The 13,461-nt window shown below is 49.1% G+C and overlaps 1 protein-coding gene across 4 annotated transcripts; it reads right to left on the bottom strand.

The window, feature by feature from the left end:
* Window positions 1-2,863: 2,863 nt before the first annotated feature.
* On the bottom strand, window positions 2,864-9,818 carry FIGNL1 (fidgetin like 1). Of its 4 annotated transcripts, none has more exons than XM_086697094.1 (2): window positions 9,733-9,818; window positions 2,864-6,549 (listed from the first exon to the last, which is right to left on the bottom strand). In XM_086697094.1, exon 2 carries the CDS (start codon window positions 6,537-6,539, stop codon window positions 4,509-4,511), a length of 2,031 nt encoding a protein of 676 aa, XP_086553220.1. In that variant the 5' UTR covers window positions 6,540-6,549; window positions 9,733-9,818; the 3' UTR covers window positions 2,864-4,508. The 4 variants fall into 4 exon arrangements, with proteins under 4 accessions (XP_086553220.1, XP_086553217.1, XP_086553219.1 ...); XM_086697091.1 differs by having other exon boundaries at window positions 9,707-9,792; XM_086697093.1 differs by lacking the exon at window positions 9,733-9,818 and adding an exon at window positions 8,763-9,466.
* Between the last annotated feature and the right edge of the window lie 3,643 nt (window positions 9,819-13,461).

Here is a 13,461-nt window from a genome sequence, read left to right as displayed (position 1 = left end):
AAGCTGACTTCACACCGTCAGCGCAGAGCTGGATTCAGGGCTCGATCTCATGACCCTGGGATCATGAACTCAGCCGAAACCAAGAATCGGATGCTCAACCAGCTGAGCAAGCCAGATGCACTCCCCCCGCAAGTTTCTATCATGAGCCAAATTAGTGACAGTAAACAGGTAAGTTTGCAGAACTACATTTTTTTCAATACTTCCCATAGTACCCAACACCTGGTACTCTGTAAGCACTTGTCTAATTGATAAATATTTGGTAACTGATAACAGAAGAGCAGATCTGGATGTGTCTTTGGGATTATCTAATAGGACATCCTTACTTTTATGACTAAGAAAGCAATTGCCTGAGAACGTATTACAAACTATCCAAGATCAGTCACTTGTCTTTTTCTAAAGCCCATTGCAAAGTTCTCTCCATTATACAAATTTTGTTAATGTTTATTTTTGAGTGGGGGGGGGGGGGAGGAGTAGAGAGAGAGGGAGACACAGAATCTGGAGCAGGCTCTAGGCTCCAAGCTGTCAGCACAGAGCCCGATGCTGGGGCTGAAACCCACAAACCGCAAGATCATGACCTGAGTGGAAGTCACTTAACTGCCTGAGCCACCCAGGTGCCCCAAAACTCTCTCCATTATAAACTGCATGTTGGAAAATAAGTTTTATTTAAGGACAGGCAGCTGGGTAGACTTTAAACAACTATTCCACTGGCTTGCTCACCACCAACTCCAGATTTGAGGTCAAAAGCCAGGAATCCATGAAAAAAGTTAAAAGTGTCATTAAGATAGAGAGGCAAACCAAGAAACAAACGCTTAAACTCTAGAAAGCACACTGATGGTTACTAGACAGGAAGTCGGGGGGAGGGATAGGTGATGGAGATTAAGGACAGCACTTGCTGGGGTGCCTGGGGGGGCTCAGCCAGTTGAGCATCGGACTTCGGCTCAGGTCATGAACTTGTGGTTCGAGAGTTTGAGCCCCGCGTCGGGCTCTGTGCTGACAGCTCGAAGCCTGGAGCCTGCTTCGGGTTCTGTGTCTCCCTCTCTTGCCCCTCCCCTGTTTATGCTCTGTTTCTCTCTCAAAAATAAAATAAGCATTAACAAAAAAATAAGCATCTCTCAAAAAAAAAAAAAAATAATGCACTTGCTGTGACGAGCACCGGGTGATGTACCTAAGAGTTGAATCACTGTACTGTACATCTGAAACTAATATACTACATTTTAACTAACCGAAATTTTAAAATTTAAACCAAAGCCTCAAAAAAAAAAAAAAAAGTATCCTTATCTGACCTGCCCTCTTGCCATAGACCTGGACGGAATCCTATCTTCCAATCAGCTCTCTGGAGGTGGGTTTTAGTTAAAAACACTGGGGAGTAATTCTGGAGGCCAAGAAACAGGACTTAAAGATGAATAAGTGGAAAATCATAATCTGGGATCTAGGTAAAAGTTCTGAAGTCTCAAAAGAGTAACAAAACTAAAAGACACTTATTTAATTAGATTTACTCTGTAAGTTTAGACGACACAGTATGTACGATGAAACACAAGTATCACAAACACGAAGCAGAACATGCTAGAATAGACAGGCATGCAAAACAGCCGAGAAGAAAATGCCCCCTGCAGGTCAACATGGGCAGAGTCAGGGCAGACAGAAGGACGCACCACGTCCACGTTGTTGAGCAACCACAATCCAGGTCTTTCCCACCTGTATTGGACCATTTGACCCTCACTCTCCAACAGGGTAGGTGTAGACACCCTCACGTTAGAAGGGAGCCTGAACAATTAGGTGGCCCAGAGTCAGACTCCAGCAGCAGGCCCACGCGGCTCCAAAGCCCAGGCCCTTTCCCCGGACTCCAACCTCATCAAGGGTCAGGGTGGAGGCCAACTGGACAAAAGTCTAGAATTGAGAAAACAAATTCGAATTTCAAAATGAGAGAAGACCACAGATTGGAACAGAATTTCCTGAAGAACACACAACAAAAGAAATTGTATGTGCAACCCCAACATGTTAAAAGGACTGATATTAAAAATTCCCATTAATCACTGTATTCCTACCAACTCGTTTAGACACGAATGCACAAATGAGTTACATGCACTGGTAAAACCGTGCGTGTATTTCCATGAAGGAAACGTATCTTCCAAAGACGTGAAAACCCGGGTGAGTGTCCACTTCTCTAATGAAACAATATAGCTAAAGACACTGCAGCAGAAACAAAACCCTCAGGAGGGAAGAATTCAGCCGAAGATATTCATATCTAATCATAACGTGGAGATACAAAGACATCTCTAAGTTTCTGGAAATTTCCTACCTGAAGGCATACTCCGAATCCCAGAAGGCAGGAGAGGAAGAATACTTCCATGAGGCAGAAGCCTGAAACGACCACGCAGGGATTCCCCAGCTCAAACTTTCTCTCCAGCTTCAGAACCTCCTGCCTCCTTCCCCTCAGGATTAGATTCTCACTTGAACAGAGCAGAGCTTGACTCTGGAGAGAGAGACATGGGCTCCGCCTGAGTCGAGACGAGCTGAGCCACCCAGAGATTTTTGTCTTGGACATAATCCCAGCTCAGTTCCACAAAGAGAAGGGGCCCGTGGCTGGTGACCAAGGCTGCTGAAGGTGGGGGCTGGCAGGAGTGGCTGTAAAGAAAAAAATGACTGTCAACATTACGACCAAGCTATAGAGCTCAGTAAGACACAAACACCTCCTGGGCGACTGCGGATGACCTAGTCAGCTGTGGCAAGAGTAAAACCCAAAGGGGAGGGTTGATCTGGGAGAGGATTCAGGGAAGAACCCACAGAAATTCCTGGACATCAACACCTAGGAATCCCAGGTTACTTGTAGTGCTGTTTACGCAGAAATGAAACAAGACAGAGACGTGCTTTACATTTTAATAATGTGACATGCTTTACACTTAAAAATATTTACCTAAAACCAGAGACGAGCAGTTTAACATCCAAATTCTAATAAAAGGTAATGGCATGTTTCAAAGGGAAAAACTCACAGATGGAAAAACAAAGCTTTCAAGGGGGTACAGAAATAGAAGGCGAGCCAAGAACAAAAATGAAAACAACGGTCTAAAGTCACCTGTCAAATTCCGTCTTCAACTGCACCGTCAAGAGAAAACATTACAACTTGAATGTCACCTACGTAAGACCAAGGCTCTTTGCCTACTGTTCACCGCTCTGCTCTCAGCACCCAGAACACCGGCTGGCATCCAGCATCGTTAGAACGGACGGATGTGAGCGGAACACTAACAAAAACTGCGGGGACCCAATGTCCACACGGGACAGGTAAGGAGGCACGGTGGCTTCCTGTGGAGAGGAATCCCACATATGCATGACTTTTCTAGGGGACAATTCAGGACATGTGCCAACAGCCTTAAAAACGTGCAAGAATTTTACTCAGGAGAGGCGTATTTGTTTTTAAAAAAGATCCCTAAGGCATTCAACGTGTTTTGGTGTACAATGAACAAAGGGGAAACCGGCTCGTGTCCTGCCCTGAGCGTCCCCGAGCAGAGGACTGGATAAATTACAGTCCATCCAGCATGGGATCCTGAGGGAGGATGTTGTAAACAGAGCACGTTCACACGGGAAGCGACAGTGACAGAGAGGCAGGCTACGGAGGCGACCGTACAGCCCCACCCTGCAGAAGATGTCTGCAAGAACGGCGTGCTCCCCAAAGTGCTGGCTGGGATGACCGCAATCTTCCTCCTCTTCGTCTTATTCAGCTCTCTGCCCTGGTATTTCAACGATGAATGTCTACTACTTACAAAAGGGTCCCACATAGAAACCTGCAGACGTTCACTTTTGAGAGACCGATGCTACAGGCTGTGAAGTACTACCAAATAAAATATTAATCTTAAACACATTCTACCCCCCTGGGAAAATGCATCTTCTTCATCCTTCAAGTCTGCGGACACGTCTCTGATACCAGATTACACCTGGCTACCGCTGAATGCATCTCCCACAGGCAGCCCTGGTAACAGGAGGCAACTGTTACACAGTGACGAAGAACAAAAAACTGGCACTCTCATTCGGCTGTTTGGGGAGACCTTAAATCCACTGCACACCAAGCGAAGCGGCTTCAAATGTAAACCACCACACTGGCCAACGCGCGAGTCACGTGGTTGGCAGAAGGAACCTTCTTCAGCGGGAGACGCGCACCCATCAGATGCCTCCTCACATACAAATGAGAACCTAGTTTCGGTGTGAGCTCACTAGTCATCATACTGTCAACCTTGAAAACAAAGACCCGCTTTGAACAAAAGAAACACGTTCATTCATATTTGGTACAAATAGGCTCGCACATCAGGCAGTAACTGGAGGGAAACCCAAGCTTCTATTAACAGGGGCTAAGCCGATCAACTGTAAAATTGCAACTATTACTACTCTATTTTTTTTGAGGTGTAGAATTCAAAATACACACTGAGAGTACGATGAATAACCCCCCAGTTTCCCAAGCTACAAAGTGGGAAAAGGCACGTTACCAACGTGCCCTCTTCAAACTTCAAGTGTCCCGTCTACCGCCCACAACCAAAGGTTCTGTTCCAGTTTTCGTAAAGCTCTAAATCTTTAGGAGACACGCTGGGCCGCACGGTTCTGAAAGCATTTTCAAAATCGATATAAGCTATTGGTCGGACTTGATCTGGTGTCACGGTGGCGATGTCAGCAGCTTGTAAACTGCGGATGGGCCCAAGCGACGCTTCCCTGCACAGCTGTGTCACGTCAGCCCCCGAGAAGCCATCGGACTGCCGGACCACCAGGCTGACCTCCTCCTCGCTCAGGCAACACCGCTCCCTGGACATCAGCTTCGTCACCATCTGTCTCCTAGCTGAAGCTTCTGGCAGAGGGATATAAAGCCTTTTCACCAACCTTCTCCGGGCGGCCTCGTCAATTTCTTGGGGCCGGTTGGTCGCCCCCACCACCAGAATACGGTCTTCGGAACAGGTGGCTGCTCCATCTAGCTGAACCAGAAACTCCGTTTTTATCCGTCTAGAAGACTCGTGTTCACCATCTGCTCGCTGAGACAACAGGGAATCGATCTCATCAATAAATATCACAGCCGGCTGCTGGCACCTTGCGACGGCAAACAACGCCCGGACCATTTTCTCCCCCTCTCCCACCCATTTAGAAGTCAAGGAGGAAGCGGAGATACTAAAGAACGTTGCCCCCGACTGGCTAGCAATGCACTTGCCGATCAGAGTTTTGCCAGTCCCCGGAGGCCCGAAGAGCAGAATTCCTTTAGGGGGTCCTCGTAAACCAGTAAAGATGTCCGGTCTCATCATGGGCCACACAACTATCTCCTTTATTGTGGCTTTGGCAAATTCTATTCCTGCGATATCGTCCCAATTTACCGGCGGCCCGTGATCCATTATCTCATTCATAATAAGTTCGATCATCTTTGGCTCCAGGTTCTTCAGACGCTCGTCAGCTATGTGTGCTGGTTCTGCCGGGCCTGTGCCCGAAGGCTTACACTGTATTCCCCCAAGCTGCTCTCCCCCGTCCTGCTTAGGTACAGGAGGAACGAACTTCCCAAATATGCCTCGGGACCTACTGGCTCCCAGAGACTTCTTTACACCGCCATACGATGACCCTGATACACGCTGGGGCTGGGGGTTCTTTTTCTGCTGATCTATCCATAATTGTTCTTTTGCAGTTTTAAAAGCAGGCAGGCTACTCTCTTCTCTCTGGCCGTTATCTTCTGTTTTACTAAAAGCCTTATTCACTATTGGGGTGGAAAGTGCATCGATGATGCCAGAACCATAAAAAGCTTTCTGCGCCCATGGATTTTCACAGCCAGAGGGCAAACAAGACTGATTAGGTAAGGACTTGTTCAGTCCTATGTTGGCTGTGGGAGAGCTGTTATTTTCCTTTTTAACACTTCCGAACAGTGGTGTGGCATGGAATTTTGCGGTAGCAAATTCACCGGAAGGTGTTAAGGACGTAGGACACGTCTTACTGGTGTTAGTCAGTGCAGGTGGCCGGGCATTCAGAGGGCACGTCGAAGGAGTGCCCTCTGGGATGTCTTGGGTCCCGTTCGTATTATGAGCTGAGTCAGTTAATGGCCCCCTGTCCCCAGAACCACCACAAACACTAAACTTAGGAGGATCGAGGACAGCGGCCTCTTTATGGATTAATACCGACATGTCGGCAGGTGCCAACAGAGACTCTCTGGCTTTCTGGCCGGCTTGCATCATCTCCTGTACGTTACTCATTTTGAAAACATTATTTATTGACAATCCAGACTGCCACCTGTCACTGTCAGTTTGCTGAGATCTTGCTAACGTTAAAATGCTTTCCGCGTAGTTATTCAAGCCGGTCTCGACATTGTCAGAATCAATAACTGCAGAGTATTTCTCTGCATATTTTTTGAACAGCACGGCAGCACCGAGCTGGGAGATCTCCGCGTTTGCCCACGCGTACTGGATGCGTAGTATCTGTGCCCGGTATGCGTCCGCCTTCTGTTCTGATGTACATATGCCAGATGTAATGGCAAAGTAATTCTTCTGCCATTCACTCAGGTGCACAGACCTGGAGCTGGGGGCCTGCATGCTGGAGGTTCTGTAACAACCGACAAAAATGAAACGGAATCAGTACCAAGAAGGAAGCAAGGATGCACTCAATACTGTAGGCATACTTTTTAAATCTCTGCTCATCTTGGAAAGTATACTGGACTTCTCATTTATGAGGACAGGCCATTTGTAAGAGAAATAGCTAGTGAATCAGAGATGTCAAGCATTCAAGATTAAGAGCTGACTCAATAATGCTTTGTTATGGGTGAGATGGTTTTAGTCATATAATTTTCCCTGCACACAGGGAAAACATTCATGACGTTTTGATGGAAAACGGTTTAAAATTCATCAGTAGAGGAAAGGCAACACGTTAGAGCCATGGAACGAACCACAGACGAACAAATCAGGACAAACCAGGCAGAGGTTTTCAGTTCCGTCCTTAGGAAAAAGCAGATGATCTGAGCCAAGCCTCTATCACTGAGCCCTCGGCTTCGTGAGAGAAATCATAAGAATCAAGTCAAATAATGAAGATGAAAATATGGTGAAAACTACCATTCTCATGCCTATGACACAAATATAGAAGCTGAGGCTAAGGTCGAGACCTCACCGGAGATCACAGAGCGAGCCTGCAACAGGCCGGAATTCACCCTCGGGCATGCTCACGCAGGGAGTGGGCGCCACGCACAGGCCCCGCCAGCTGCTGCCCCCAAAGGTCACAGCAGCACGGATCATAATCAGCAGCAGCCATCCTACACTAACTGTCCTTAGGGACTTACTCAAGAATGAGCACGGAAAACAGGATGCCCAATTGTGTCTCACAATTTTCCAAGTTCACGTCAAGTGCTAAAAGTGAAACTGTCTGGGCGCCTGGATGGCTTAGTCCGTTAAGCATCCAACTCTCAGTTTCAGCTCAGGTCATGATCTCGCCGTTTGTGAGTTTGAGCCCCATGTCAGGCTCTGTGCTAACTCACAGACCCTTCTCGGGATTCTCTCTCTCCCTCTCCCTGTGCCCCTTCCCTGCTCACTCTCTCTCTCTCTCTCTCTCTCTGAAAATAAATCAAAACATTAAGACAAATTTTTAAAAAGTGGAACTGTCATTATGAGAACAAGTCTGCTAACATACAAACACTATGTCTAAACAGTCTGCCAGTAAAGTGCTTTTATTTTAGGTTTCTTCTCTCAAGTTATTTTTATAAGCCTCCTTACATTAAGTCAAAATTATTTTACCAGAATTACAGATGATTGTAATCATGTTTTGCTAGATGTGTAGAATTTACCTCTCGATCTGTAAGAAAACTCCTGAGTTTCCGAGGAATACTGCAATAAAGGAGTGTTGTAAAAACTAAGAACTCCTGTATTTTAAAGTCTACCTCCCAGGGCGCCTGGGTGGCTCTGTTGGTTGAGTGTCTGACTTCGACTCAGGTCATGATGTCATGGTTCGTGGGTTTGAGCCCTGCATCAGGCCCTGTGCTGACAGCTCAGAGCCTAGAGACTGCTTCAGATTGTGTGTCTCCCTTTCTCTCTCTCTCTCTCTCTGCCCCTCCCCTGCTCACACTCTGTCTCTTGCTCAAGAATAAACATTAAAAAAAAAAATCTACCTCCCAAACTGCCATAAATATAACTTAATAATAATCTGTGGGTCCCTTTATTGTATAAGCCGTGTTTAATACAGCTGTGTATCTCCCATAATACCCTACAAAGAACCTGTCACATCATAGGTAAGTGTTCATATATCTTTGTTCAGAAAAAAAAAATAAAAAGCCTTAAGATCCAGTGAGATTCTAATTTGCTTCAAGCAATAAAGCTAAATAAACGAGTCGAAAGTAGAACTGACTTCTGACAAGCCGCCACCCGTCTTCCCACTATACCATTTTAGCTTAGCCTCTTTGATCCAATACTGGAAATGAGAACCTGAGAGGGAACTTGGAAAACACTGATCACCAACCTTCTCCTCAGGAGGAACACCCTCTTCCTCTCCATGGCTTCATCCCCCTATTAGCATCTGCAATCCTGGGATTCCTCCAACAGCTCAGAGCTCCAGTCTCCCTGTTCCCAGGATACCTTCCTTTCCTTTCCACCTTCACCACTGTCTTTGAAATTCACCTTCCCGGTCTCCTTCCCGTCAACTCAACCATTTACCCAACAAATATGAACATGAATACCCAAACACCTGTTTCGCCAGCACTGATCAATGACACAAACATCGACCACGGTTACCATTTCTGTCACTTTGTTATGGCATTTCTTCTACCTAAAACTTACGGTGAGGGGCGCCTGGGTGACTCAGGCGCGTAAGCCTCTGACTTCAGCTCAGGTCATGATCTCAGGGCTGGTGAGTTCGAGCCCTGGGTTGGCTTCTGTGCTGACAGCTCAGAGCCTGGAGCCTGGTCTCCCTCTCTCCCTGACCGTGCCCCGCTTGTGCGCCCGAACACTCTCTCTAAAATATAAACGTTAAAAAAAAATTAAAACTTATGGCTAATTAACACTTACATATGAGCTGCATTTCAATCTTTTATTTTTATTTTGATCATTTTCTGCTTATTGTAAGAATGTGATATTTGTCCAACTAAATAGTTGGGTTTCTGGGTATCCACTGGAATAAAAACTACTGAAATCCCCACGCAGCTCCCACCGCGTTGCGGACGCTGGGCCCGCCCCAGAAGCAGAAAGGCACAGGGTCTGAAGTCTGGCTCCACTGCCCACCAGCCACGACCTTGACCATGAGCAGCCAACGCGACTTAGCTAACACGGGCTTTAAATCCTGCAAAGCACTCAGAACGGTTCTCAGCACTTAGAACAGACTCGACCAAATGCTCCGCGTCCTCAGCCCTCGCAATACTCCCTCCAAGGGGGCGGGCGCACTGGCCGGGGACGCCGGAGCGCAGGGTCCCTTGGCCGCAGCCCCACCACAGCCTCCCCCACCCCGAGGGCCGGGCCGCGGACCACCCCCTGCAAGAGCAGCCGGTCCCCGGCCCGGAAGGTGCGGAACCCCGCTGCCCCCGCGCCGGCCGGACGCCCCTCCCCTAGGAGACCTTCACCTAAACCGGCGGGCGCCGCGGCCACGCCCCCTGCGGGACATACTCCGGGGCTCCGGCCTTCCCCCAGCCCGGCCGCCCGGTCCCCCGCGCTGCCTCTGCCCCCGGGCCCTGCGGACCCTGCCCCCCGAGCCCTCCGCGACCCCTGCCCGGGCCTCGGACCCGGCCTACCCGCGCTTCCCCGCCTCCCAGCCGACCTGTGGCCTCCGAAAAGCGCGCGGCCCGATGTGCGCCTGCGCACTGCTTACGTGCTCGGGCCCGCGCCGTGCGTGAGTGCGTGTACGTGACGGGGGCGCGCGGGGAGCGGTAGTTAGAGACGGAGCGGGGGGACGGCGGGGGCGTGCGGGGTTCGGGCAGGGGCTCCGGGTGGCGCGGAGGGGTGCGCGCGGGGAAAAGGTCGGAGGGGCGCTACCGGCGCAGGGGGCTGGCCAGGAGGGCGCCGCGAGAGCGCGCGGGAGTGCTGGCGAGGGTGGGGGCGTGCGCGAGGGGCATGGCGGGTTGCAGGGTGGGGGTTGCTGGGGATGGCGGGCCTGGAGGGAGGCCTCTGGCTGGGGAGGCGGGGGCGCGGGGCGGCGGGGGCTGCACGCGGAAGTTCTCCACGACGGGTTCGCAGAGAGAGATGAGCATGGTTTTGTTGCACCTGCCCCTCTTATTCAGAGTCCTCCGAAGTAAAGACTCGGGGGCGCTGGGGATTTGAATCCAGTTCAGAGGATTCCCGCTGAAGCTGCCTTTACCCGCGCTCACCTGGGCAGCTCAGGGCCGGGGATCCAGCTTTTTGACAAGGGAGCGGTGGGGAGGGGGCCGGCACCCCTCCTCCGAGCGAGGGGAGGCCCAGGCCCTGCCCTGTCTGTTCTGCACGTTAGCATGTGGGTGCTCCGGGAAGGTTGCCCCCTGGTTAAGACGATTGAGTAGAGGCGCGTGCAAATCGACGTGCGTTTTAAAGACAGGGCTCTGCCTGAGTCTCGAAATTCCGATCTATCCCTCAGCCAACTCACCCCTTTCCCCTGCCCTGTGCTCTTTAGGGAGGACACTTTCGTGGAAGGACGCCTTCGGAAAACATTCCATTATTGCCTCAGACTTTGTATTGGAGCAGGGCTCAGTGAACTGCGTTTTCAGACCAAGAAACAGAATAGCCACTGGCAGTGACCTACGTTGTAATTAATGTCATCAAGTCACATAATGATTTTGGAGACAGCTCTGGGTCTGATCACACCCCCTAAGGATGTCCTGAGGGGACATCTTTCCATTCTGCTATCTCGCCCCACTTCCGTGTGATTTTCCCCTCCAGACTTGTCACCTCACTGTTCCAAAGGGGCCGCCACAGCCACAGGCCAAGGATCGCAGCCTCTCACAGCCCTAATTAACACGGGAAAAAGGACCTTTCACCCGCGAATACTTCCCTTTCGGAAAAGGGAAGAAGCCTTTTCCCAGAAAGCTGGAGTGGCCTTCCTCCTCTTCCTCTCCTTGGCTCATGGGTCCTGGGTTAATCCTCGCTGAGAAAGTGAATATCTGCACAGGGAGGGAGAAAATGTTGAGTAGCAAGTAAGAGACGCAACATATGAAGAAATTCGAGGCAAAAAAAATTTTCCAAGACTTTTAACAGTTTTTAAAATGGGCACAGAATAAAAGGGATTGGACAATATATGTATTTTTTAAATAGGCAAGAGGTACAGTGAAAACCGCTCACAGCTCGTTTCTTGGCTTACATAGTAACCAAAGACTTTTTTATTCAAATTGTTCATAATTTCTTAGCTAATTTTATAATTATCCTAATTACCCAAAATACATAGAATAAAAAGAAAAGAAAATGAAAACTGTCATCAGCAGGCTGGCTCAGTTGTATGTTTACTACCTGTGTTTTCTGCTGGTGTGTAGAAGCCGCCATGTAAATGCTGTGAGGGTAATTGGCAATTCTGGGTGAGTTTTATCACCAACATTTTAATGATAGCGTTTGGAGAATTCCCAGAAACCACTGTCTTTCCCTCCTAAGAGTCTTTTGTTCAAATACCGAATTATGGTTACGGTCACCAGAGCTAACTGTTTTTCATCAAGTGACAGCTAGCCATTACTGCCTCACTGTTGTGCCTTTTGATACAAAAGTATTTCCTAGTCCAGCCGTTTCCATCTCCCTGCAGGGCTGTACCCTGTCTGAACTCAGCCCCCTCCTCATCGATGAAAGGCGAATAAACTTCTCTAACTCAGGAAGCTGTTCTAAGGATTACAATTAATAGGAGATATCATAAATCATCAGAGCAGCAGCTGGTACATTCAACAGAGGCTGTGATGCTGTGTTGTGTTTACTGCTATACTAACGCTGTCATTCGGATTCAGACCCTTACACCATATCAAGACGTTTCATCTTTTACAATTGAGAGATTTTAGAATCCTACCTAATACTTTAGCCTGTGGAAGAGTTTGCTACTTGAGCTCTGCCGATAAACTTTCCTTTCAAGATCATAGAAGCTGGCCTTTTCTCCTGGGTAGAAGTTTTTGAACTCGCAAGGGAAGCGGTTTCCACCGCAAACTGAGGGCCAGGCAGTTCTTTGCGTGAGGGATTCTGGGAGATGGCTGCTTATTTCCATATTCATGAATATTATCAACACGGTCTCCAATAAACACCAGGGTACACTTCAGTGATCTCATTTGCTCTTGAGCAGCGGGAGAATATGGCCCCAAATAATGTGCATCCCTGTGTGCCAGGAAAGTTACTCTCCCTGAGTTGAAAAGAGGTGTGTCTGTCAGTGTATCCGGGAGGTGGCAGGGAGGTGGATGGTCTGAGGGGACAAGGAAGCAGATAGGACAAGAGTCCGGTTGAACCACCAAATCTTAACTCAGTTCCTTCATGGGGAGATTCCCAAGTGTGGCTGGATTCTGATGGACTTCCAGCCGTGTGGTTCCCCAGCTCAGTGACAAGAAAGTATTCCTGCCCTCCATTGGAGACAAGAGACTTGTGTGGACATAGAATGCCACGCATGGTTCCAGAAAGGGCTTTCATGGGCCACATTGGATGGATCACAGGGCTGGTGGATAGGCCCCTGTGGCATCGCCATGGTAAACGGAGCTGGCGAGAGGGCAGGTGGGGGCCCTCCCCTGAACTGGCGCGGGCGGAGCTGAGAGGAGCCATCTGCTGGGGCCGCTTTCCTCCAGAACCTCACAGCCAACCTGAGTTAGCACTTGTAGGTGCCTCTTGTCTGACACTGTAAGTTGTGTGCTGAATCGTATCCCCAAAAGATGTATTGAAGTCGTCACCTCCGTTGTCAGGGAATGGGACGGTTTGGGGATCTAGGGGCTTTGCAGATGCCGTCGAGTTAAGATGAGGTCATATTGGGCTAGAGCGGGCCTTCATCCAATGTGAATGATGACTTACAAAGAAGAGACGTACAGAGGGGAAATGGAGATTGGAGTAATCCACTCATAAACCAAGGAGCACGGGGGGCCACCAGAAGCTGGAGAGGTGTGGAGGGACCCTCCCCTAGAGACTGTGGAGGCAGCATAGCCCTTCATTTTGGGATTCTGGCCTCCAGAACTCTGAGAGAATAAACTTCTGTTGTCTTAAGATTCCCAGTGAATGGTCCAACAGCCCGAGGAAGTGAGTAGACTGTATTCTTACGATCTTAGGGGTAGGGTGATAGGGTAATTAGGAGCATGGCCCCATGGAGTCAGCTCTCCAGGGTTCAAATCCCAGCTACCCTACACACCAGCTACCTAAGGGAGTGACTGAGGGGGATAAACCCAGTTGATAACTGAAGAGCATTTAGACCAGAGTGGCCCCAGTAAGCACCACTCACGTGCTGGGCACCATTCCAGTCACAAAACGCAGGTTGCCCTGGGTAGAGCTTATCACTGAAGAACGCCCCCACCTGGGTGCAGGAGCACAATTTTTTGTGCTCCTTGACCTTGCCCTTTAATAAACCAGCCCAACTTCT

This window comes from Puma concolor, chromosome A2 (genome assembly GCF_028749965.1).
Source record: "Puma concolor isolate L17-30 chromosome A2, mPumCon1.1.hap2, whole genome shotgun sequence".
NCBI classification, from domain to species: Eukaryota; Metazoa; Chordata; class Mammalia; order Carnivora; family Felidae; genus Puma; species Puma concolor.
This window is presented reverse-complemented; position numbering and strand designations above follow the sequence as displayed.